Source organism: Ipomoea nil, unplaced genomic scaffold (assembly GCF_001879475.1).
Source record: "Ipomoea nil cultivar Tokyo-kokei standard unplaced genomic scaffold, Asagao_1.1 scaffold3069, whole genome shotgun sequence".
Lineage (NCBI taxonomy): Eukaryota > Viridiplantae > Streptophyta > Magnoliopsida > Solanales > Convolvulaceae > Ipomoea > Ipomoea nil.
This window is the reverse complement of record NW_017619497.1, coordinates 3,524,170-3,550,798: the sequence shown is the minus strand read 5'-3', so window position 1 is coordinate 3,550,798 and position 26,629 is coordinate 3,524,170. Positions and strand designations below refer to the sequence as shown.

General features: G+C 34.3%; 3 protein-coding genes across 8 annotated transcripts; 2 read left to right on the top strand and 1 right to left on the bottom strand.

Moving 5' to 3' along the window:
* Nucleotides 1–1,518: 1,518 nt before the first annotated feature.
* LOC109164598 (cation/H(+) antiporter 18-like) lies at nucleotides 1,519–6,873 on the top strand. Of its 4 annotated transcripts, none has more exons than XM_019313113.1 (4): nucleotides 1,519–1,805; nucleotides 3,939–4,186; nucleotides 4,383–5,384; nucleotides 5,485–6,873. In XM_019313113.1, the coding sequence occupies exons 2-4, from the start codon at nucleotides 3,995–3,997 to the stop codon at nucleotides 6,691–6,693; spliced, it is 2,403 nt and encodes an 800-aa protein (XP_019168658.1). In that variant the 5' UTR covers nucleotides 1,519–1,805; nucleotides 3,939–3,994; the 3' UTR covers nucleotides 6,694–6,873. The 4 variants fall into 4 exon arrangements, with proteins under 4 accessions (XP_019168658.1, XP_019168660.1, XP_019168661.1 ...); XM_019313115.1 differs by having other exon boundaries at nucleotides 1,527–1,805; nucleotides 3,942–4,186; XM_019313116.1 differs by having other exon boundaries at nucleotides 1,527–1,811; nucleotides 3,942–4,186.
* A 1,271-nt stretch (nucleotides 6,874–8,144) lies between these two features.
* On the bottom strand, nucleotides 8,145–14,785 carry LOC109164555 (pentatricopeptide repeat-containing protein At1g74600, chloroplastic). Of its 3 annotated transcripts, XM_019313054.1 has the most exons (5): nucleotides 14,620–14,785; nucleotides 13,915–14,019; nucleotides 9,227–12,189; nucleotides 8,694–8,863; nucleotides 8,145–8,561 (listed from the first exon to the last, which is right to left on the bottom strand). In XM_019313054.1, the coding sequence occupies exon 3, from the start codon at nucleotides 12,103–12,105 to the stop codon at nucleotides 9,394–9,396; it is 2,712 nt and encodes a 903-aa protein (XP_019168599.1). In that variant the 5' UTR covers nucleotides 12,106–12,189; nucleotides 13,915–14,019; nucleotides 14,620–14,785; the 3' UTR covers nucleotides 8,145–8,561; nucleotides 8,694–8,863; nucleotides 9,227–9,393. The 3 variants fall into 3 exon arrangements, with proteins under 3 accessions (XP_019168599.1, XP_019168600.1, XP_019168598.1); XM_019313055.1 differs by lacking the exons at nucleotides 13,915–14,019; nucleotides 14,620–14,785 and adding an exon at nucleotides 12,293–12,298; XM_019313053.1 differs by lacking the exons at nucleotides 13,915–14,019; nucleotides 14,620–14,785 and having other exon boundaries at nucleotides 9,227–12,285.
* Nucleotides 14,786–25,105: 10,320 nt separating this feature from the next.
* On the top strand, nucleotides 25,106–25,996 carry LOC109164641 (disease resistance response protein 206-like). The gene has a single exon (XM_019313162.1). It carries the CDS (start codon nucleotides 25,193–25,195, stop codon nucleotides 25,763–25,765), a length of 573 nt encoding a protein of 190 aa, XP_019168707.1. The 5' UTR covers nucleotides 25,106–25,192; the 3' UTR covers nucleotides 25,766–25,996.
* Nucleotides 25,997–26,629: the final 633 nt, after the last annotated feature.

The following is a 26,629-nucleotide window of genomic DNA, read 5'->3' as shown; positions in this document are numbered from 1 at the left end:
GTTATAAGTAAGGAAAGTCATAGGACAAATTTAAAGTTAAAATGAATCAAAGGACACAAACACAGCAAGTTCGACGCGTCGAAGTCGAGCAGCAAAAGTGCCGCGCTTATTTCCAAAACAAAAGGGAGTAGTGTTGATTTACTAAAGGCGCTGATTTGCTAAATTCCAAAAGAAAGCAATGCTTAATTACAATAAATAAAGATGCCAGCACTAATTTTCAATAAAAGGCGGCAATTCATTATGAAAGATGAGAAATTCCAATTTTGCCCTAGATGTAATTTCAATCCAATTTTACATAAAATTTCTATTTCAACCGGGATTGGTTTTAGGCTTTTAGCTATAAAATCACCTATTCCTCAACTCTAATATTCATTTAGAGATCTTTGGAGACAAGAAGGAGAGAAATCAAGAGCCACAAGTTATCTTGGGAAGCAAGAAGAAGACTAGGGAGATTTGAGAAAATCGTCTAGATCATAATTCCATTAGAGATTCTTGGGTAAAAGTATTTATTAACTTATGTGCCCGAGCTCTCAAATTCTTTAATATATTATTATTTGGGTTTAATACTTGTGTTGCAATTGTGATTTTATTGTTTGATGCTTGTAATTAGTGGTCATAGTTACCTGCTTCGTTTGTTTTCTTTGTGTCACAACGAGAGTTGGACATAATTTAGGGCACACATAATTGCACCTAATTGTTGCACCTTGAGAAATGGTAATTCATTTAGGGAGTTTAATTCTTGATTATTGCACATCGAGAGATGGTAGTAGTTAGGAATTTATGATGCTTGATCTTGTTTTATTGTGTGTTTATCGCACGAGAGTGAAAATTCACTAGTGTTAGTGACTATGAGAGTAGCTCTATACCACATTGTATTCTCACACTCGTATGAACTCAGATTTAATATTACATTAGGTTAGGCACTAGGGGATTAAACATTTAAATCCCAAAAATCTCAATCTCTCTACTTTGTTTTCAAAACCAAATCACTGCTTTATTTTATTTATTTAATGCAATCATCCTAAGTCTATTGTTAGGATTAGCTTTAATGAATAAATTAGTAACTAGTGTTAAATACAATCACTTCCCCATGGATCGATTACCCGATATTCCGAGTATTATTTGTTTGCAAATATACTACAATCATATATTAATGACATGTATAAAATCTAAACAGAATTTACTATGTACATGATGAACCCTGATCTATAATATAACAACAGATTTATGGGTACAAGATATGTTATGGTGGAACTAGGAAACCTGAATTTATTTATAAATAATAATAATAATAATAAATAAATAAATAAACACACACATTAATGACATTATTACATGTTCAATTATTGTTTACGAAAGACCGAGTCGAGGATTTGGGTAAAATGTATGATGTCAGGATGTGTGGACCATTTTATCCTATTGCTACAGTAGTGACAAGTTATGAAAGGGAGGGCATTTTGGGGAGTGGGAGAACGTGGGCGATTCTATATATACGGAGAAATGGAAGGCATTCTCTCCATGAGTCTTCGGTTCATATTTCTCTCTTACCATCTCCATAGCTCCACAATCATATCTCTGAGCATTTTCAGTACCTTTTTCTCTCTCTCTCTCTCGCTCTCATCTTCAGCCCATCCACTGCTTTAAAACCCAAGAATTATATTTCAACTCCAAAAAAAAAAATTAAAAAGAAATAAATTTGCTTTTCTTGATCGTTATATATTTTCTTCTGGGCAACTGAAGGGAGTAAGTGCTGCAGTGAGATCATTCAATTCCCTCATAGATTTTCTCCAACTTCAATTCTCAAGGTTCAGGTCCCTCTCTCTCTCTCTCTCTCTCTCGATGCATATATATTATAAGTTTGGGTTGCAGGGTTACTTGGTAGATGAATATAATAGTGAAAATGTGATTCTGGGGATTTATATTATAAAGAAACTAAAAGAACTGAGGTTTAATGGAGTTGGTAGGTGGTGAGTTTAGAACGATTCTATAGTAATATAGTTGTGTAAGTTTAAAATAACAGATATATATGATCATAATTACGATAAGTCATTAAATAAAAGAGGGCCCAACAAAGTATTTCTGTCTCTGTCAATGTTAGAATTTTAATTTTTCTTTTCAAAATACTGTTTATTAAACTAGTTAGTAAGTCTATGCGGGTACACTTGAAACTCTTTCTTGTCTCAAAAAATTAAATTTCTAATCCTAAGGGCCTCCACACTCTGATCCGATAAAGCATGTGTGAGGATGTAAATCACACTGACTCAATCCACCTTTACTATCCACACAAGAATAAATTAGTATGGGGACTTTAATTAGTAAGTTTAATATGAGCGACATATATGATTAAAGAAAGTATTTTAAGTAAATTTTTAGGCCCAGAGGGGAAGGGAAGGAAAAGATGGTGGCGGCAGCCAGTGAGGGAGGAGACACGTTGTGTCGACTTTTGAGGATGTTTGTTGACACTTATGTGGTCTGCATCTCGCTCACATGTTTTGAAACTGAATATTCAAAAAATCCTACCAGATTCCAATTTGTTTTGTTTCATATAGTTTTCCATCCAAGGTGCAAAAGTTCAAAATTGCCACTCATAATCAATTTACTTCTTTACTACGTAATACTATTTGTATTATTATTATTATTATTATTATTTTATACTATTGCTACTATTTTATCTAATAAACTCATAATAAAAGCAATTACTTTATGAATAATTTACACATATATAATATATTAGTGTTTTTTATGCGCGGTGCGCAAAAATATATGTCTAATATTTATATTTTTAAAAATAATTAACAAATCTTTCTAATTAAAATCTATATGAAATAAAATTTATTTATTATATTAATTCAAATATATAATGACTAGAAATATTATTATCATTAAAGAATATAAGAAAATATATTGTAAATGCATGTACATGGTAACAATAATGAAAAAGGTAATGAAAGTTATAACTCTAAAAGCACAAGGTATAAAATGATTAGCACTAAAAACATTGACATAAATTAGGGATATAACTTTGATCGAGATTTATTATGTTTTTAAATATTTAACCACAATGAATAATACCCTATGTCAAATTATAACTTAATATTACTAATATTTGTTGTTATTAAAAATTTATAAAGGATAATAATACATCCCTTGGTGGACCATGGAATCTTAATTTTTTAAATATTTTTATAAGTATAAAGAACCAGGCCAACATTTTGTAGGATTCTGATGTACTTCTTAATCTTTCAAGCTGTAGTGAACTTTGAATTTTAGTTCTCTCTTTTTTGGTTTTTTTAAAACCATAATAAACAATTAACAACTTTTTATTTTCTCACTTTTTTTTTATGGAATTGATCCCACAGATGTGGCCCAACACGTCAACAAACTTAAAATTTTATTATATATACATCGTAGGGGCAGGGAAATGCGAAGATTCTTAGGATTTAGGGATATTGTATTTTAGTAGATAAAATAAAGTTGACTTTTTAAAACAGTTATGATAGCAACAAAATATTATTTAGGAAAATATATACTTATTATATGCCAAGTGTTAACCGACCTCATCGGTACTAATATGAGGTTATATTGTTTTTTTTTTCTTCCTTCACTAATATATGTTAATTTCAACGTAACGGTGCAAATTAATATCAATATCAAACATATTAAATACGATCATATATTATGCATGCTTTTATTAGATATTATTGACATTTGGTTAGTGAATATTATAAGAATTTTATTAATCTATATAAAGTAATTGTAATAACTTTACCAAAAGGTAAAATTATACTACCCATTAGACCATTAATTAATTAATACACCTCATCAGAGGATGTCAAAGTTTATCCAATCAGTATAAAAGGATTCTTTGCATTCCTTAACCTTGGCAACAAAATTCATTATGTTTGACAATTTTTAATTTTTTTTAATCTACTCTGCAGCAGTTAGAGGAGAGGATCGAGAAATAAGGAATTGGAATTTTGAGGTCAAAATAAAAATGGTTACGAATGGCACAGTTAAATGTAGCCCTATGAAGGCAACCTCTAATGGTTCATTTCAAGGAGACAGTCCCTTAGACTATGCCCTTCCTCTGCTAATTCTGCAGATATGTCTGGTCGTTGTTCTCACCCGAGTGCTCGCCTATATTCTCCGACCACTCAGACAGCCTCGCGTCATTGCTGAGATTATTGTAAGTTGATATATATTTCTTGTTTTTGACTAGTTTTACTTTCAAAGCTAGAAAAATTATTTGCCAGAATTAAGGTCAAATCCAGCACAAGTGACAGATTGAGATCTGAATGGTCAAATTCAGCACTCTAAAATGTGACAGAAATAAACTTATTCCTTGGCTATTAGTTGACATGTTATATGTGTTGTTTTGGCAGGGAGGGGTTTTGCTTGGTCCATCGGCGTTAGGGAGGAACAAAGACTATCTGAATACGGTGTTTCCTCCGAGGAGCCTGACGGTGTTAGATACCTTGGCGAATCTGGGTCTCCTGTTCTTTCTGTTTCTTGTGGGGCTTGAGCTTGATCCCAAGTCGCTTCGTAGAACGGGGAAGCAGGCTTTAAGCATCGCCCTAGCAGGGATCAGCCTTCCATTTGCGTTAGGAGTGGGGACGTCATTTGTGCTCCGAGGAACAATCGCGGAAGGAGTGAAGCAGGGCCCGTTTCTCGTCTTCATGGGGGTGGCACTTTCCATCACAGCATTCCCAGTTTTAGCTCGTATCCTCGCCGAGCTCAAGCTCTTAACCACCGACGTCGGGCGAATGGCCATGTCCGCCGCCGCGGTTAACGACGTGGCGGCGTGGATTCTGCTGGCTCTCGCCATCGCCCTCTCGGGGACAGGCCACTCCCCCCTGGTTTCACTCTGGGTGCTCCTTTGCGGGGCTGGGTTCGTGCTCCTTTGCATACTCATCGCCCCTCCGGCATTCAACTGGATGGCGCGGCGGTGCTCGGAAGGGGAGCCGGTGAATGAGCTATACGTGTGTGCGACACTGGCGGCGGTGTTGGCTGCCGGGTTTGTGACCGACACGATTGGGATTCATGCGTTGTTTGGGGCTTTTGTGGTGGGTGTTCTTGTCCCCAAAGAAGGGCCGCTCGCCGGTGCTCTGGTTGAGAAAGTTGAGGACCTTGTTTCCGGGCTGTTCCTCCCTTTGTACTTCGTGTCCAGTGGGTTGAAGACCGACGTTGCCACCATCCGAGGGGCGCAGTCTTGGGGGCTTCTGGTTTTAGTCATCGTCACGGCGTGTTTCGGAAAGATTGTTGGCACTATTATTGCCTCTGTCCTGTGCAAGATGCCTTTAAATGAGGCTCTAAGTCTCGGCTTCTTGATGAACACCAAAGGTTTAGTGGAGCTCATTGTCCTCAACATTGGAAAAGATAGAGGGGTAAGCTAATAGTTAGTCACGCACTCTTCTGGCAGAACTTATTTATGAGCTTATAGTTTATTTTAAGTTACTAATAAGTTATAAGTTCTGTTTGGTACAGGTGCTGAATGATCAAACGTTTGCTATAATGGTGTTAATGGCTCTGTTCACCACCTTCATCACGACACCATTAGTGATTGCAGTATACAAACCGGCGAAAATGGCGGTGACGGAATACAAGCGGAGATCGGTACAAACCAAGAAGGATTCGAGCGGACAACTCCGAATCTTGGCATGTTTCCACAGCACTCGGAATATCCCTTCGCTCATAAATCTCATCGAGGCTTCTCGGGGCACGGAGAAGAGGGAGCTCAGGGTCTACGCCATGCACCTCATGGAGCTCTCCGAGCGGCCCTCCGCCATTCTGATGTGCCACAAGGCCAGGAAGAACGGGCTGCCGTTCTGGAACAAGGGCGCCATTACCGATTCCAACCAGATCGTCGTCGCTTTCGAGACGTTCGAGCAGCTCAGCAAGGTGTCTATCCGCCCCACCACCGCCATCTCCGCCCTGTCCAGCATGCACGAAGACGTCGCCCAGTGCGCCACGCAGAAGAGGGTGGCCATGGTCATCCTCCCCTTCCATAAGCACCAGAAGCTCGACGGGCATTTCGAGACGACCCGGAACGAATTCCGGCATGTCAACCGGCGCGTGCTCGAGTACGCGCCGTGCTCGGTCGGTATCCTGGTGGACCGAGGGCTGGGCGGAACGTCGCATGTCTCCGCTAGCAACGTTGATTACTCCATCACCGTCTTATACTTCGGCGGCCACGACGACCGTGAAGCGCTCGCCTACGGCGAGCGCATGGCGGAGCATCCCGGTATCAGTTTACAGGTGGCCCGCTTCATATTAGACCCGGAGATCGCCGCGCAAAGCGTCACACTAGACGTGAACCAAGAAACAAGATCCTCGGAGGACGATGAAGGCTTCCTGGCGGACTTCAAGCAGAGAACGATGAAGAACAAATCGGTGAAGTACGTGGAGACGACAGTGAAAAACGGCGCAGAGGCGATCGAAGCGATTAAGGGGTTCAGTCGTTGCAATTTGTTGGTGGTGGGAAGAGTGGCGGAAGGGGAGATAGTGGCGGCGTTGGGGAAGAAGGGTGAGTGCCCGGAATTGGGACCGGTGGGGAGCTTGTTAACTTACCCAGACTTCCCAACAACGGCTTCGGTTCTTGTGGTTCAGCAGTACCGCCCGGAGCTGTCGCTAAACCATTTGAATTCGCTCAAAGATGGAGACTCGACAGAAGGGGATAACTATGATTCAGCTTGAATTGACTTCACTCCCTACACACTACTGTGCTACTGCTCATCTTTCACTAACAAATAAGATGGAGATATATCTGGATGGGCTTTTAATTAACATACACAATATGTATACTTTTAATTGAAAACCAACTAAAGTATCTCAAATCTTTACTTGTTTTTATATGGAAAATGATATTTGTACTCTCATTTTCTACTCCAAATTTTTACTCTCATCACACACAAAATTTTGATGTAGACACTTGTATTGGATCCACATGAAAAAACTTGCTTATCAAAGTCTATCACATCAGGAAGTAAGATTTGGAACTACAGAGTAGAACTCTATATATATATATATATAATAGTGTATTAGTTAGGTCTACTAAAGCATATAATTAATACTATATATACTGGGGTGCCCCCAGCCTGCCCCGCCCTTGGTAATAGATAATGTAAGAAAAATAGTAATGGATGTAGTCGTAGTTGTAGAAAAATGAATAGTAAGATAATAGGTAGTGGGGAGATAAGTCATAGGAATGATAGTAGGATGGTGGGCTGTGATAGACAAATTATATTATAGACCAAAGTTCATTTTACATTATGCACTCATCTTCATTATATTAATATTGCCGGTTCATTAAAAATTCAAATGAATTGAATATGATTTTAGATTCATTATAACAATACTATATGTTTGCTAAACTGACATCAATTGATCAATCATTACTTAAATATATATTATTCAATGTATCGTTTCAATAATTGTGTGATGGATCTATAATAGTGACTTAATGAACCCGCGGTAATGAATTAATAAATTTGCAATAGTGACTAAATAATATACCTAAGATAGTGATTTCATAAATATATAGTAGTAAGTTGATGAAGTTGTAATAGTAACTTCATGAATTTACAAGAGTAAATACCTAAAATGGTCCCTCGACTATAGCTAAATTCACAAATTGGTCCTCAATTTTCAATTTTAACCAATTAAGTCCTTAACTTTGTAATTTTGACACGATTTGGTCCTCCATCTATTTGACCATTTGTTGACCGTGATCGACGATCTCCAGAAGAATCTTCAGCTCTCGTCGGAGCACGTGGAGGCCTCCAGGATGACGTTGCACTGGTTCGGAAACACGTCGTCTTCTTCGCTCTGGTACGAACTCAACAACATTGAATCCAAAGGGATGATGAAGAAAGACGACCGGATTTGGTAGATTGCTTTCGGCAATGGATTAAAATGTAACAGTGCGATCTGAAAATGCAACCGGAACCTTAAAAACCCAACGATGGACCATGAAATTACATATATATTCTCAAAAATCACAGTCAACAAACGGTCAAATAGACAGAGGACCAAATTGTGTTAAAATTGTAAAGTTAAGGACTTAATTGGTTAAAATTGAAAGTCAATGACCAATTTGTGAATTTAGCTATAGTCAAGGTACCATTTTGGTTATTTACTCAATTTACAATAAGATCAACATCTTTGGGTCAAATATCACCGGTAATTAAGGCAATGTCAATGTCTTAATTATGCAATAGCTCTGCCTAAATTATGATTGGCAAACTCTAGTTGCAATACCATTTCATAGGGTTGAAAATGACAAATTATTCTGTGGACACAGGTCCACCTTGCAAGGTGGACCCAGTTCAGACGCTACCACCACCCACCGGAAAACTCATACAGATGAACATAAGAATGTTCAGGCTGGCTCGTAACCTTCAGCTTTGCGTCCTTGAACTTTTCGTCCTCTTCGGGGCCTACCCTCCATGGCTCCATGGGGCCGACGTAAGAAGCTCCTTCTTGCCTCTCGCCATTTTCAAAGCTTCAATTCGGAGAGTGAACAGGGCGAAGAAGACTGATGTGTTAAACCCCAAACTCCCTCCCTGCAATTCCATCCATAAAGATCAAAGTCCACATCCAAAAATTTACATTTATAACAACAAGGGCACTTAAATCATACGGAGTAATTCGCAATCACAAACACAACCCAACAGAGGTTCAAAGAGTGGACTTACGGCTCTCTTTCCTCGAGGACTGCAAATTAGTGAACATCCCTGCAGATCATCCACCAGATTCTTAGCCCTGTCCTTGAAGAGCTGAGCTGGTAAGATGCAGACTTGCCCACGCCACTCTTCAAACCTTTCCCCATCCTTAAAATTGAAGCCTTTACACCTTCAGTCTTAACCTGCAAAACAATATATCATTTAAAAATTCACAAGCACATATCGCAACTCTTGTGATCATATCAAAGATCACGAATTCCCCACAACACTCGAATTCAAATAAACACTTAAATTACAAGCAAAAAATCCGATTTTTGCACACAAAATTGCACCTTTTTTTATAAAAGCTTTTTGAATCAAGTTACAGAAGCCCCTAATTTCAAATCAAACAGCAACTTCACTACAAAAATCCACAAATATTAAGAGAATATTAGAGCAAACAAGTTAAAGCACACACAAGAGACACCAAAAAGCAGGAACTTCTCGTGATATTACACCGGGATTCAAGAAAGAAATGGAATCCGAAAGATCAGGGCTTTTACTACCTGGTAAGAACTGGTGGTGCTGAACAGCGGAGAAAGGCAGAAGAGGGCGGCTTTGGGAGGAGTATAGAGAGAAAGCTGTCAGACGATTTTAAGCCTATGGCCGTTTGGTTGGAAGGAGGGAATTAGGCGCACAAACTGCTGAGGACGTAGAATTATAGGACAAAGCTTCATAAATAACTCCATCCAGGCTTCTTCTCTACCCCAGTTCCTCTCATTGCACCTCGGGTTTTCAAGACTTCGTCCCACTGGCCCACATCTGCCCAGATATTTGACAAAGAAACATATGTTCCAGCTTCACACTGTTCCAGTTCCATAATCTTTTCACCTGCTAGCTTGCCAAGCTGAATTTCACCATGCACCTTGCAAGCAGCAAGTAACGTTGTCCAGACCAAAGCATCAGGTTTTATAGGCATCGTATAAATGAACCTTTCAGCCTCTTTCAGTCTACCTGAACGACCAAGAACATCTACCATGCAGGCATAATGACGGTAATTAGGCTCTATCCCATAATCTTCTTTCATTGAATTCAGGAAGAAATACCCTTCTTCTACCAAACCAGAATGACTACAAGCAGAAAGAAGACCAGAAAATGTCACGGAATCAGGGTTGATGTTACATTTCCTCATGAGCTCGTAAACTTTTAAAGCCTCAACTCCTTTTCCATGTTGAGCATAGCTTACAATCATGGCTGTCCAGCTAATCAAATCGGGATTCCGTATTTGTTTAAATGCCTGGCAGCACTCGTCAATGCTTCCACATTTTGAATACATCATAACCATTGAAGTTCCTACCGAAGAATCTGATTCTAATCCCCATTTTATACTTTGGGCGTGCAGTTGGGTACCAATTCCAGATCGATTCAAATGTGCAGCAGAGCGAACTATAGATGAAATTGTGAAAGCATCGACATGCAAATAATTCATGAGCATTTCATGAAACACTTGAAAGGATTCACCAATATAACCACTTTGAGTGTATCCAGCAATCAAGGAGGAACATGAAAACTTATCTTTATAGGGCATTATAAGGAACAATCTCCTTGCTGAAACTAGATCTCCACACTTTGTGTACATATTCACCAGTGCACTATCAGCAATGACCGACTCATCTATTCTGCATCGAAGAGAAAAGCCATGAATTTCTTTACCGATCTTCAAAGACTGAAGGGTGGAACATGCAGCTAGGACAGCACTTAATGTCATTTCATCAGGCATAATTTTTTCCAAGAGCATCTCTATAAACAACTGAATCGATTTATCTATATAACCATGTTCTGTAAAAGCAGAAATCATTGACGCCCAAGAAACATTATCTTTGCATTCAATAAGTTTAAAAATTGTGTAAGCTTCCAATAAACTATTACAATTGGAATACATTGTGAAAAGGCAGTTGCTCACAATAACATCACAGATTAAGCCAAATTTAAGAGTGTAGCTATGAATCTGCCTTCCTAGGTATAGACAGTTCACAATACCTAACACACTAGAACAACAGAACTCATCAGGCTTCAACCCCTCATGAAACATTCTCTGAAACAAATGGATTGCCATAGAGGGATTCCAGCCTAGTGAACAAGCAGAAATCATATTAGACCACAAGCCTATGTGCTTGAGATCTTCAGTCTCTGCAAAAACCATTTCAGATAAATCACCTGCCCCAATCTTTGAGTACGTATTGATCAAAGAAGTTTTAACCAATGGGTCCTGATAGAATCCAGCTTTAAAGATCAAGGAATGGATTTGCATTGCTTCTATATTCATAACTGGCTTAGGCCGCTTAGCACAAGCTGTGAGCACACTGGAGATGTTATAACTATTTATGTCCACCTCCTTTTTTCTCATTTCATCAAATAACTGAAACACAGAAACATAATCATCATTCTGGACAAAACCATTTATCATAGCTGTCCAAGAAACAACGTTCCGTACTGGCTTCTGAATGAATTCCTTTACAGCCTCATTCATAAACCCACCTTTGGCATACATATCGATTAGAGCGGTCTCCACAAAGTCATCTTTTGCACAACCACATTTTATTGCCCACACATGGAGCATCTTCCCCATCTCAAACTCTTTAACTTGAGCACAAGCTTTTAATACACTTGAGATTGTAACACCATTTGGCATCAAAGATCCAGTGCACATTTGAATAAACTTATCTATAGCAACCCAATATTCTCTATTTTTAACCGCTCCTGATATAATTGTATTCCAACAAATTATATTATCACACTGAAAGTCATAAAAAACCCTTAAAGCATCATCAAACCTACAACTCTTCACAAACAAATCTATCATTCCAGACCTTACATACCCATTTGAAAAGAACCCATTTTTCATTACAAGACCATAAACCTGCTCCCCAAAAGCCACAGATTGCAAAGCTTCACAAGCAGACAGAACTCCTCCATATGTAAACCTATCCATACATATAGCTAACACATGCATCCTACAAAAGTACTCCCATGACTCACTGAACAATAGAGCCTTGTTACAACCCGAAATCATCAGGTTCCAGCAAAACGTATATGGGATAGCCATTTTATCGAACAATTTGACTGCATAGTCTATTCTTGAACACTTGTAGTACCCATCCAACAAATACTTGATAGCTGAGTAATCTTTGTCTAAAATGTGGGCTCTCAGAAAACGAGAGTGCAGAATTTTGGTTTTAGAGAGGGCGAGGTTTGTTGATTTACTGTGTTCTTCGAGGGAGCAACATTGATCGGATACAGCACAGTTTTGTCCATGTTGATCTGAGAAAACAGACGGGGTTTCAAGAGCTATGGCAGAGCATATGAATCTGTGCCCAAAGGCTAAGATTTTTGGTTTATAATTTCTTTTGAGGACGGAACTCATTTGTTGAGATGGGCGCCACATTGCCGGGTTTAGAACTGAATTATGAGTTTTTCGGGTTGAACCCGATAAAAATTCGGGTGAAACCCATATTATGCCCAGGCCTAACTGTAAATAAAGATCCAAATCTGTTACCATCACAATTAATGGTTTCAAATTCTAATTCTATTTTTAATATAAAATGCTTAATGCCCTTACATTTACTACTCACAAACTTGCCACTCCATATAAACATATAAAAAAAATAACTTAGTTACTTAACAACATACATAAATTGATTTTATGTACGGTGTAAGTTAGCAAAGATATTAGTAACTAACTACTTATAAACAGTAATGCCAAAAAAAAAAAAAAAAAAAAAAAAAAAAAAAAAACTACTTATAAACTGTTAATATAATCTAAATTTAGAATAACTTACTAATATATTACATAAATTTATTTTATGTATGGTATAAGTCATCAATTTGATTAATAAATGCACCTCTGGTTTTTTTTTTTTTTTTTTTGCTTTCCTTATTACTCAACAACATACATAAATTGATTTATATGTATGCTGTAAGTTAGCAAATTAATTTTTATATAAATATGTCTAAGCAATTAGTATAATTTAATATTAAAATACACAAATCAATTTATAAATAAAGCATCATACATATGAATATATGATTATTTTTTTAAAGCTAACTACAAACATTGCATCCATATGATTATGTAACAACAACAACAACAACAACAACAACAACAATAATAATAATAATAATAATAATAATAATAATAATAATAATAATAATAATAATAATAATAATAATAATACAGAACTGTTCAATAATAATATACTACAATAGAATTTTTTTTAAAAATGTTATAACATATTTATTTGCCTTCTCTTAAACTTATCAACATACATAAATTGGGATTATCTATATAGTATGATAGCACAATTATTTAAATATCATAATTGCAAAAGAATGCATGATTTCAAGATAAAGTTCAACAATAAATAACTAACTAATTTAAATCTAATCATAGACTTAGCATCAATTTGATTATATAAACAAACTACTAATTAAATTTTAATTATATAGCAAACTATTGTTTTGGCTACTTCAAAAATACATAATTATTTAAAATAGCAATTACACAATAATTTTAGCATGCTTATATATAGCAAATATACAATCTATTTTTGTTTGGAATTATAACTAACCATATACATTATATGTGATTATAACATTTTAAATTAATGATATTTTTAAAAAATTATTACTATATATAATATAATAAAATATAATATAATGGCATCAAAATATACATTCATCATTTGCCCTCACATAGATTTTCAATATTAGCATTTAAGTATAAAATGCAAAGTGGTAGACTAGGGTTCAGTTTATGGTCATTTGCAAAAGCAACAGTGTAATCGTTTTATTAACAAAATCACATGCATTGGATTACTTTTTTCTCTAGATGATCAAAATACTTGATTATTTATCTTGGGAACTAAAAAGTCACCATCTACAACTAACTATATGTCTTATATATAAGTTAGAAGTGCAAGTTTTAGTATTCTTACATATAAGTTAGAACTCCAGGTTTTAGAGTTCAACACTCACATTTTAGATATCAGATAAGAGTTCACAAACAACATTTAATGTTTAGTGTTACACTAGACAGTAATGGTGAAATTAAAAGGATCCACAAGGCAAGAGGAAGGGCAAGTTCATCTATATCAAGTACTTATTAACTTCCTATAGTATCATATTGCATAATTTAACTTTTAAAAATAATTTTTTAAACAGAATTAAACAATGCCACATACAGAAAATTACTCACTTGGAGATGTATCTGGTGCAATCAGTGCAACACCTCACTTGAAGTCCCAGATTTAGTGATAAAGTTCTCATCTGTTCTTGTTAGGCTGGAGAGCCAGTAGAGTACCTAAAAGCATTGTTCAAGGCACTGTTATGCATGTTTAAGTATTGGGTAACTCAAGGAACAAAATCACTTTTTCCCAATACAAAAGATTGAATTGTTGGTTCATTATGGACAATAACTCAACAAGCAAATTAAGCATAAGCTTCAAGCCAGAGCTTTACAAACAGATCACTGACACATGGAAAATGATGAAAAATAAGGAAAATTTAGTGGGATGATCCCACTAAACCAACATCATCGCAGACATGGTTCATGGACTAAACAACAACCATAACAGATGGGAACCTTTTAAATGCTAAATTCTATATCAATTCAATAAACCAAGCAATATGAAAAATTGAAAATTATATTATATAAGTAATAACTTCTTTTTTTTTTAGTGGCAGTTTAGAATTACAACACCAAACGCCGAAAATTTGTAAAAAAAATGAAAAAGAAATTAAACAGAATAAAGTTAAAGATTTTTATATGAAACAAATTCAACCCAAAGGGGAATAACCTAAATTGTAAATACAGCCAAAAAAAATCACAAAATGGTCGATTTCAAGAAGCAATTTACACATATACAAGGAAAAACATAGATAGAAAAGGGGGATTTTATACCTGGTAAGAATCGCTTCTGTACTCGAACTCTTGTGCGGGATACGCCGAGGGCGGAGAGCCGGAGACGCCGAGACTGAGTCACAGAAAAGCTGCGAGACAGAGAGAGACGGTGAGAGGGGTGAGACTGTGAGAGGCGGCGACGGGGACAGAGCGGTGAAGAGGATGAGTGTACTTGTTTTAGTATTTTGCAAAATTAATTAATTTTTTGAATAAGCGTCAAAATAAGCTCTTACAATAGGCGACCATGGCATGTTGGTCACATTTAGCTCGATTGCATCATTTTACATTGTTAAAGAATTCAATTGCATTTGTTTTTTAGTTTAATCGTCTAATAGCATAGTAAGGATCAAACACGATACAAATTAAATAGTCATGCACCTAATTTGTAAATGTTAATAGTTAAGAATCTAATGTGATATAAATTAAATAGTCATGCACTTAATTTGAAAATTTTAATAATCAAAGATTAAAATTAATACATGTATTATAGTGGAGGGTCTAAAAATGGTATTTTCTCTTATTATTATTAGTATAATAATATTATTCTTCCAAAAAGAGGAACCACAAAGGTTAGATCGGTGCTCAATCCCTGATCATTCTTTCAAAGTTTCACCTCTATGACCAGTTGAGCTGCCCATGCGGATTAGTATAATAATATTATTATTATTAGGGAAGTTAAATATCAAATAAAAGTACAAATCATTCAAGATCTCCAAAACTCCTAACCTCAACTTTTGAGAAATCATCATCAAAGACAAATTGTTCTATACTTTCTCAATATCCCACCACCGAGGTTCAATCCTATGACCTCCCTCAAAGGGAGCCACAGATGTGTCATCTGAACACAAGGTATTTGGCATCAATACTCACAATTTGTTTGGGAATTATGTCCAAAGTGACAGATTCCTTGTGTGTACTGACATTAGACCCTGTCTGTTGAGTCATTGATGAGTCACTGTGATTTAATCATCTCAAATGTTTTGTCAAACTTTTAAGGTTGGGAATTCAACCGAGAAGAATAAATCTAGCTACACCTCCTTTGGGTACTGAATATGGAAATAGGAGGAATCTACCTTTTTTTTTTTTTTTGAAAAACAAGAGGAATCTACCCTTTTAGATAAAAGAAAAAGTGTTTTCTTAGTTTAGGGTTCGAGACCTTGATGGAATGGCTCAGTTCATGGCAAGAAAAGGAGAGAAGCTTTCATAGCTAGAGAGCTGAATTACAAAGGTGTGTTCTATAAACTGTAGGCGGGAAAAGAACAAAGCATATACACTTATATACCAGAGATGAACGGTTATAACTAACTAGGGAGAGAAAAGACAAGAAAGCCCTTTAGCTTTATGAACTATAGTATGCTTTCAGCTGCATAATTTGTAGGCTTGACATGATGAATGGCTTCTTCCCACTTATCAGACCTCACTCTACTCTCTACGCCCTATGCAACTATATTCACTCTCACTTTTTGGACTCTCTTTTTAGATACGAAAATTACATGTTTATTCGCACAACATGGGCCATCTCACGGGCGGCGGCGCCATGAACATGTCGTAGCCCATTTGTGGAGACGACCGGGTCACGAGCGTGTTAAGGCCCATGACCGGTCCAGGCCTTCCTCATGTTCATGCGCAAATTATGCTGTGCAACCGAATGCACCATGCGCATGGTGCATACGATACAAAACGATGTCGTTTTGGTTAAAAAACGCGCGTCCCACTTAAAAAAGAAATCAGGTTCGATTCCCGGCAATAGTATTTTTATATATCCATAAATTCATAACTATATATTCACAAATTGATAACTATATATCCACAAATTCATAACTATATATCCACAGTGAATTAATGAAGTAAAAATTCACAATGAATGAACTAAATATCCACAATGATTGAACTAAATATCCACAATGAATGAACTAAATATCCATAAATTCATAACTATATATCCAGAAATTCATAACTATATATCCATAAATTCATAACTATATATCCACAGTAAATGAATGAAGTAAATATCTAGAATGAATTTAATGAACTAAATATCCACAATGAATGAACTAAATATCCAGAAATTCATAACTATATATCCACAATAATGCTATTGCCTAGAATCAAACCTGATTTTTTTTTTAAATGGGACGCACATTTTTAGTCAAAACGACATCGTTTTGCCTTGTATGCACATGCGCATGGTGCATTCGGTTGCATAGCATAACTATTGATGTGCATGTCAACACCCGTGACTAGTGCTGGAAACACGCTATGTCCCTAGCTACTTTGCTCAATTTTGTGCACTTTCTTACCGGGTGAGTTACTACCAAATGACCTTTTGCTTCCTTCTCATGCACTTCTTAGCTCCTAAACTAGTTAATTTTTCTCCAAAATGCTTCATTTTCCTTTGTTATGCAAATGGTTGAAACTATAAGCAAAGACACATTAGTTAGTCCAATTTTTCAATTAAGCACACCATGCATAATACGCACAAAATGGACAAAAATATGGGGTAACATATAGTAAAAAATAAGTGTTATCATTAATATAATAATTTTAATATAATATATATTATGCAATTGCGTTTTATTTATTTACTTATTATTTTTAAAATTAGTTTATTATTATCATCATAATTTTAATATTAAGTACCACTTTTGAACCATTACTTTTACACATCACATGTATAAAGAATAGTAATAATAATAAAATGCAAAACAATTAATGAGAAGTTAAAATTAAACAAACTTTGTGCATTATCATTTAAAATTGATGAATTAGCTAGATGTGCACAACTCTAGTTCTTAAATTCTAAAGTTTATATTTGTTGGGCATCTTTTTTAAGTATTGTTTTGAATGCATGGGGATCTTTTGTCTTAACATTTTTTTTTAAAGTTTCACATCCCAATTTTATTAATATAACCAATTTATGAGGATTTTTTATGTATTGACCATGTGAATTGGTTGACTCCACCTAACGTGAAAAAATGTAATTTATTAATTAATTAAATATAAAAATAACTAATCAAATATTATCCTAGATGAAATATGGATAAGAATGTAACAGTACGTACTCAGGGATCCTTAGTTTTTAATTTTTTATCGTTAAAATATTAAACTTGGGCAAAGTGTATTTTTCCTTGAAACGGGCCATTACAACCCGTACCGAGATCAACCATGACTAAATTTTCAGAATTCAATTTTTTTTTTTTCACTTGAATGAAGTCTTGAAGAGTCGAAATTGAATTAAATACCTACAGTTTAAAGATCTATAAATTTTATTGATTTACCTAGAAAATCTATAAGTAAATAAAGTAACTTCAATATGTATAGATTGTAGTAATTTAATTTAAGAATGATTTATTTTTATTTTTTGTAGTGATCTAAATTACATTGGTATAGAAGACCCAATACTTCAACAGTAGCATAAAAGGGGAGAGTTGCATTGTTAGATTGAATATTTCGTAGTACCATCCGACAGTATAAATAAATGAATGCTAGCTTTGAATTTGTAGATGCAATGTCGGACCAATCATAAGCTTTAATTGCTCCATATTCTTGGTTAGGTACGTTAGGTAATTAGGTTCATGCACGAGATCTATCCACCTTTATAATGGAGTTACTTTTCCCGCACGTAATCCCCTTTTTCTCCTATCCCTAGCTACTTTTCGATTCATTTTATCTTGCGTTAATTGATCATTTGTGTTAAAAGTGATTCTTTCTTTCTTTCTTTCTTTTTCTCAATCAATATGTGTATATCCTATAACTATAATACTTAGAGCTTGTTTGGCATTAAGTTAGCGGATAATGAATAGATGATTGTGTTAGCGGGTTTGATCAACGAATTATATTAGTAGTTTGTAAAAAAAATATTTGATAAAATTAGTTGTTTAATGTTAACGATTAATTTGTAAAAGACAAAATTTAATAATAATAATAACATGTACAACAGCAACAACAACTGAACATTGAAATTTAAATTAAAAGAGGTCGTTGAGCTCCCCATCAGGCTTCTATTAATAAAACAATTTTTTTAAAAAGAATTAAGGGTGTTTTAGGCAAAAGCCTAAAATGCCAATTTGAAACGCTGCAATTTTGACGATTTGGAACAAATTCGTTGCTCCAAATTACCATTTACCAAATAAAATTTTCAATGATAGTCAAAACTCAAAATTAAACTCTAAAAATACCGAATTTTTCAATTACCAAACAAGCACTTAGTGTGTATGTGTGTGCGCGCGCGCGCGCGTGTGTGTGTGTGTGTGTGTGTGTGTGTGTGTATATATATATATATATATATATATATATATATATATATATATATATATATATATAGTAGTTTTTTACGCGCATTGCGCAATTGAGATAATGCCCAATGTTTTTCTTAAATAAGTATTTTAAAGTATATCAAGGCAAGATTATATTAGAATTGTTCATGCATAGATAATTGAATGTTGAATTTGCGTATTTAAATTGGTAATTCTAAGTTTACAAATGCAAGATAATATAGTCAAGATTGATTACAATTGTCAATAAAATAATTGTATGGGTATTATTGAAACCAAATACGGGACATAAGGGAGAGCAAATAAAAATTAAAGCATAAAATATTATATATATATATATATATATATATATATATATATATATATATATATATATATATATATATATATATATATATATATATATATATATATATATATATATATAAGGAAAGGAAGGACAAAACAAGAAAGCGAATTACAATATCAATAATTTCAACGAAAATGAGCAGCTTCATACATTCATGAGGATGGTTAAAGACCTTAAAAAAAAAAAAAAAAAAAAAAATTGTGATAATTTGCTACCTATTTATGCAAAAATTTCTCTCTAAATATGTCTAATTGTGCCTAAAGTCTTTTGAGATTGAATCTTCTTCCCGCAACCGCCCTAATGTTTTATTTAACTATGTACAGGTTGGCTTTGAATTGGTTTATTTTTCTCTTATAATATTAGGATAATCCAGATTAATTTACAAGAAGAAAAATAAACTAAGTCAAAGAAGTAGAAGAATGATTCAGATTCGTAATGTCGTTTTCATCCACTTGAGTTCTTTTTGGAGTTAAAAAAAAAAAAAACAAACAAAACAAAACAAAACAAAAGCAAAGAGTATCAACTTTAATTTAATTGGAATAATATTATATTTATTCTTACTTTTTATTTTATTTTTACCCTAAGAAAAAAAGTGAGTCATAATTTGTATTCATTTCCAGCCATTTCATCTTTCAATCAAATATGAACATGATTATCGTGTCAGAATGTCATAAATTCAAATATTGCCAACATATTTTCAGTTGAGTCCGTCTCACAACCGCACAAGGTTTTCTTAGTGCAGTTTACTTATCATGTATGATTTATGAGTTATTCACGAGTTCAATTCTTATCAATACATTTTTGCTCGAGCTGTTTCACATGGTTTTTCTAATGTAATTGACCTATATGTGTGTTTTGCATGCTATTGAGAAAAAAAAAAAAAATTACTTAGTATATGCTATTTGATGATGACTAACAATACAATTTTTTTCATCACCTAAAAATCTAAATATGGACCTGTGACAATCTCGTCATCTTGCAAAAAATAAAAAATAAAATATGTACATATGAAAGCATTTTACTTTCTAAAGTTACACTAATTATTTTACCAACTATAACGCGTAAAGTGTATTTTCAATCATGACATCTTCCAACAATGGTGGACCACATTTGAACATTCCCCGGTCTCATTTTCATTGAATTTTCTATATGACAATAACAGTACTGACTAGTGAATTATTGCATGTTGTACCTATGGCCAGTCGTTTTGTATAGCCCGATATTTTATAAAACATTTTATTAATCTTGGTATGATGGCATCCCGATTAGGCGATTATCATTTTAAACGGGTGGTCATAGGTCAAATCCCAATAGAAGGTCTTAAATTCTTTGGATTGAAATTGTTTTAAAAAATATAGAACAGATACTACCTCATAAAGAATACTGAACGAATATGATGTATATATTTTATTATTACAAAGTAAAAAGTGATAAATTAAATTTTGAGTAACTTATTTTACTTCAAACCCTAACATTGAAGTAAAAGATTTCTTGTGGGAGTTCATTTACGGTTTTGATTCTATTAAAGAACCCTAATATTGAGTTTGGATATATAATTTTTATATTCTTTTTGTATTTCTAGCTAATTAATATAATTAAGAATGTATAAATTTGTTATTCGTTGTAATTGAGACAAATTAAAATAATAAGCTAAGAGAGAATTTCACTTTAATGTAATAGAAGCCAATGATATGAGTTTTATAGTGACTAAGCGAAGTCATGAAGTTTGAGTACAATTTAGAGGGAAGAAGAAAAAAAAGATCCAAATTATATTTTCATTATTACCCTGATTAATTAAGTATAACTTTTGAAAATTAAAAGTAATTTTTACTAGACTAGTTAACAAAAGGATAATAACTTAAGAATTGAAAGTGGTGACACCTATAATTTTGAAAATAAGAGGTAAATCTGTTATTACTCCACAATTAGAAATCAAAAGTAAACTTTTTTATTTTTGAAATAATAATAATAATTATTATAATTATTTTTATAATTATTGACTGATTGTTTCTATTGATGTTACAGTTGTTTAAGAGAAAAAATAAAAATCAACAACCCCATAGTTGGTAAATCAAAGGATTAGAAAATGTTGTAATGGGTTACCATATAGCATTTATGAATATAATTAGAGCAAATGTCATATGAAGTCCTTTGAGTATAGTGATTTTGTCACGTTTAGTAATAAATTTTTAAATTGACTACACATTGTTTTTCGACTTTTGCATTGTTACTATTCGTGATCCAAGTTAACCATCCATGACTCTTCAACTATAAAATTTTAACCATTCATGGCCCTTTCATGAGAACCACGACTGGTTAAATTTTGAAAGTTGAAGGACCATGGGTGGTTAACTTGTGGATCACGAATGATAACAATTTGAAACTCAAAGAATCACAATGATCAATTTAAAAGTTTAAAACTAAACGTTGCAAAATTACTATACTCAGAAGACTCACATGACATTAACTCATATCAATATATCATTAAGCAATTACCTAATCGAAACTACACTCACCTAACCTCACCAGTCTCCCACCAATATTTTATAGAGAAGGTACAAGAACGAACATGCATGACAGAGACGAGGTTTTGGGGGTTTCAAACTATTATTTTTTAAAAATAAATAAATATTTTTTTTGTTTCAGCTATCACTTTATTCAAAATGTAGGTATATTGTTATCAAGTGCAATATATATACAAGTTGGTAGATCATAATAATTAATCTAAGCTATTAAGCGATCGACTTACATTATTTCAATATAATTTATCTAAGTTCTCATCTTTAATTTCAAACCATTTGACTACTCACTTTCTTGTTACAAATCAATTTATGTGGTTTGAATTCAGAAATAATTTAAAAGTTTATAATTTATGCTAATTGCTCAACTCTTAGACCTGTATGGATATATAGGCCATGAGTAGAAGTGCAAACAAACTAAGCCAAATTTGAACATAGACAAACTTGAGTCATTTGAGTTTGAAATAGTTACAATTACTAAAAATTTAGACTCTAGTTATATTAATGACTAGTTAATTAATTTTTATACGACGGTCTGAACTTAATTCGATTGGTTTGAATTGAGTTCGAGTTCAAGTTTAAACTATAGTGCTACGTGTGTGGGTGGGTGGGGGCTCGCGAACACCTGGACGAGTTATGAATCAAAAAATTAAAATTTAAATTTGAGTTTAAATTTAATTGAATTTAAATCAAATTAAAATTTGACCGAACAATTCACTAATAGCAAACAAATGACTTTGGCCCTGTTGGGTAAAATGGCTGTTAGCTGATAGCTGTTACCTGTTAGCTGATTGTGTTAATTTGAGGGTATAAATAGTTGATAACATTAGCTGATTGTAAAAAAGTGTTTGGTAAATTAGTTGTTAGCTGATAGCTGTTTGGTATAATTTCTTTTCTCAAAAAAGCTAATTGAAAAAGTTGCTTGGAGTAGCTTTTTGAATTTTAGCCTTTTGGAGTTGCAAAAAGCTAATTAACCAAACATTTATATTGATATTTTAACTAAATCAAACAATTAATAGTGGCAAAACAAAAAAAAAAAAAAACAATTAATAGTGGTCAAAGCCAAAATTGGCCTATAGGCCAATTTTTTACCAAACAGGGCCTTTATGTTGTATTGCAAGTTTAATTTGTTTGCAGGCCTTTAGCTCGTGAAGAACAGTAGTGAAGAACCGTAAGAACAAGAAGAAGAGTATAGACAAAATAGAGGGTTTCTTATTCCTTTCAACCACCAACTGATCAGTACATTAGAAGGACATATATATAATAACAATTCTAACGAAATACAATAATAGAGACATAACGGAAATCGTTACACAATAATGTCCACAATCATTACTATTTATAACACTTTACTCATTTTCATCCTTAGCCATGAGACACTCATTGTATCATCAAAGAGAACATGCATGGTAGAGGCCCAAGCACATGCCCCAATCATAATAGACTAATGAAATTGCCACCCACCAATAATCCCAACATGGCAACATCCCTTCTCTCTCTCCCCTCCCACCCTCTTTTTCAATTATATGAAGATACTTTTGTGTTTTATAAATGGATGTTAGACCCTTTTAATTTTATTGGAAGACTTTTACATAAAAGCTATTCATGTTAATGTGACGTATCTTTGCTATCACTTGTCTTCCAACACCATTCATCATAGTGCAAGAGCGATAATTAAGTTATGGTAAAAATCTGTGTGAGATTATTCGAGTTAAGATGAAATGTAATATGTACTTATACTAACAAATGTAATACTGAAGGGATCAGGTGCAGGAATAGCTTCCCGTGCGATTGTGCGATTGGATGCACATTAAGCATTAAACTGACGCACTTTAAGTACACAATAAACGCACATTAACCACACAAACAAAACACCTTAAGAACACAAATCACACACCATAAGAACACCAACCACGCACCTTAAGCACATAACAAAGCACCTTAAGAACACAAATCACGCACCTAAGATTTTAAAAATGATTCACTTTAAGTTTCACATAACTGACGCACCTTAAGCATACAAATCACGCACCTTAAGATGAAAACAACGCACATTAAGAAGGAAACTCACGCACCTAAGTTTCAGCAACTATTCACCTTAAGCACAAAACTCACGCATCTTAAGCACAAAACTAACGCACCTTAAGCACAAAACCCACACACCTTAAGTATAAAACTCACGCACTTTAAGTACAAAACCCACGCACCTTAAGCATAAAACTCACGCACCTTAAGTACAAAACCCACGCACCTTAAGCATAAAACTCACGCACCTTAAGTTTTAACAACTACTACCATTAAGTACACAACCCCACGCACCTTAAGCACAAATCTCACGCACCTTAAGCACGAACTCACGCACCTTATATACAAAACTCACTCATCTTACTCACAAAAATCATGCACCTTACATTTATAATTACGTATATAAAAAGAAACAAACCGAGTTAAATTAGTAGCCACTTGAATTAGTAACCATTACAACCAGATATGGTGTATGTAATTACATCTAATATAAAAGGTATCAATTAATTCACATCTTTAAAAAAAAAAAAAAACAATTAATTCATATCTTAAAATAAGCCCATATAGATACACCAATATGTGCAGTGCTCGTGGGTTGATTGACTTGATTCCAGGACATTATTGATATATATGAGTTGGACTTTTGTTTTAATATGTTTCTTCTTGAAACCTACACATGCATTCCTACACACAATAATACATAGATAATTTGGTAGTAGGTAGATTAGAAAAGTCCAACAATTGGATAGAATAATGGATTGGAATCAACTATTGACTTAATGATCACTGTACAAATGGTATCAACCAAAATATTATTATTATTATTATTATTATTATTATTATTATTATTATTTAGCCTTTCTACGCAATGGCTGTCCATTTCAACTAGCTAACACTACACAAAAGTACAAACACATTGGAAACCGGCCAAATTAGTAAGTTAATTTGGTAACCATATAATCACAAGTTTGACTTTAAATATGGGCAGTTTATTAGCATGCATTTTTTGTTTGAGCCAATTAACTATGAGTAATCTAACCTGTTTATCTCCTTATGGTCCTTTGTCTGCTAGGGTTACAAAGCAGACTTTGAATGGGAGCAGTCTATTGATCTTTTGATTTGAACTGATTAACTATGAGGAATCTAGACTGATTTAGCTCATTATGATTCTTTGTCAGCTAAGATCACAATACAAGATTTACCTAGTGTACATACACTTCCACATACTAGCTAATGTTCCCGCATTCAAAAAAATAAAAAAAATAAAAAAAATACAAACACTCCAACTAGGCAACTCCCAACTCCTATAAAAGGCAACCTGTCTTGGATACTACATTCCTCACACCACACTTCATTAACTACTTACTACTACAAACTTTATACCCTTTCTTTTTAGTGCTAAGAAAATGACAACATCAAGAAATCCCAATATTTTCACTCTTTTTTGCCTCTTTTTCTTCCTAATTTCAGTCTCCTCTACACACCCAATGGGCAGGAAGAAGCCATACAAGCCATGCAAGAACCTAGTCTTGTACTTCCACGACGTCATCTACAACGGCCAAAACGCCGCTAACGCCACCTCCACCATTGTCGGAGCCCCGCAGTGGGGCAACTACACCATCCTCGCCACCCAGTTCCACTTCGGCAACGTCGTCGTTTTCGACGACCCCATCACTTTAGACAACAACTTCCACTCCACGCCGGTGGGGAGGGCCCAAGGGATGTACATGTACGACACCAAGAATACTTACACGGCTTGGCTTGGGTTCTCTTTTGTGCTTAACACTACGGATTCTCAAGGGAGCATAAATTTCATTGGCGCAGACCCATTGATGAATAAGACTAGGGATATATCGGTGGTGGGTGGCACCGGCGACTTCTTCATGCACCGCGGCGTCGCCACCGTCATGACCGACGCCTTTGAAGGCGAGGTTTATTTCAGACTTCGCGTGGATATCAAATTCTACGAGTGCTGGTAGTGAAATATAATTTCATAGTCCACACCCTATAATTGTAAAATAGGGTTTCAATATAATTGCCTTTTTCATATTTATGAAAACAAGTTATATGTATGCGTACGTACGGCACAACTTATGTGGTACAATGTTAGCCTCGTCCGATGACTACCTTTGTATGTCTGTGCCTATTTCTCTGTGTTTTCCAAGGTAACAAAATTTGGAATAAAATTGAAGAGTTACTTTTTTTTTCCCCTCAAAATAATTGTTTCATCTGTTCCTATTTTGATGTAATTAACTGAATTTTACCCTCTTGTGTTCAGATGGCAGGTAGTGACCTCTTCCATGTGGGAAGTTATGAGATCGAACCTTCAGAGATCGAGCCTCAGTGAAGGCGTAAAAAAAATTGAATTTTACCCTTATTAACTTTTCTCCGTTAAGTGGTAATTTTGGTGCTTTAATTGGACTAACAATATATGGGATACCAAGTGGTTTGTGGTTCACTAGTAGTGTGTATATGTTGGGTATCCCTTTCCTTATAATATATATATATATATATATATATATATATATATATATATATATATATATATATATATATATATATATAAATATAATCGCACTCAGATGCGAATGCTTCGCCCAGGCGCGAAATAGGAATGAATTCTGGACGGGAATGAATTCTGTTCGTCCACGTGTAATGGATGAGAAACACTGATTTTTTAAAAAAACGCGGTGGCATTTTCGTAAATAATTGAACATCGAAGTGCAAGTAAAATGTATTACAAGTGCATGTAAATGTATTATAGGTGCAAGTAAAAATTTACACTGAGCATCAATACTTAGTTGCACCTATAGTTCTAAGTAGTTGCACCTATCATTTTAAGT

Excerpts from the sequence above, each read along its gene's own strand:
- LOC109164641 (XM_019313162.1), top strand. The coding sequence starts at position 25,193 with ATGACAACATCAAGAAATCCCAATATTTTCACTCTTTTTTGCCTCTTT.
- LOC109164555 (XM_019313053.1), bottom strand. The coding sequence starts at position 12,219 with ATGGTAACAGATTTGGATCTTTATTTACAGTTAGGCCTGGGCATAATA.
- LOC109164598 (XM_019313113.1), top strand. The coding sequence starts at position 3,995 with ATGGTTACGAATGGCACAGTTAAATGTAGCCCTATGAAGGCAACCTCT. Across the intron at positions 4,187-4,382 it reads GCGTCATTGCTGAGATTATT|GGAGGGGTTTTGCTTGGTCC; the intron begins GTAAGTTGATAT and ends TTGTTTTGGCAG. Across the intron at positions 5,385-5,484 it reads ACATTGGAAAAGATAGAGGG|GTGCTGAATGATCAAACGTT; the intron begins GTAAGCTAATAG and ends TGTTTGGTACAG.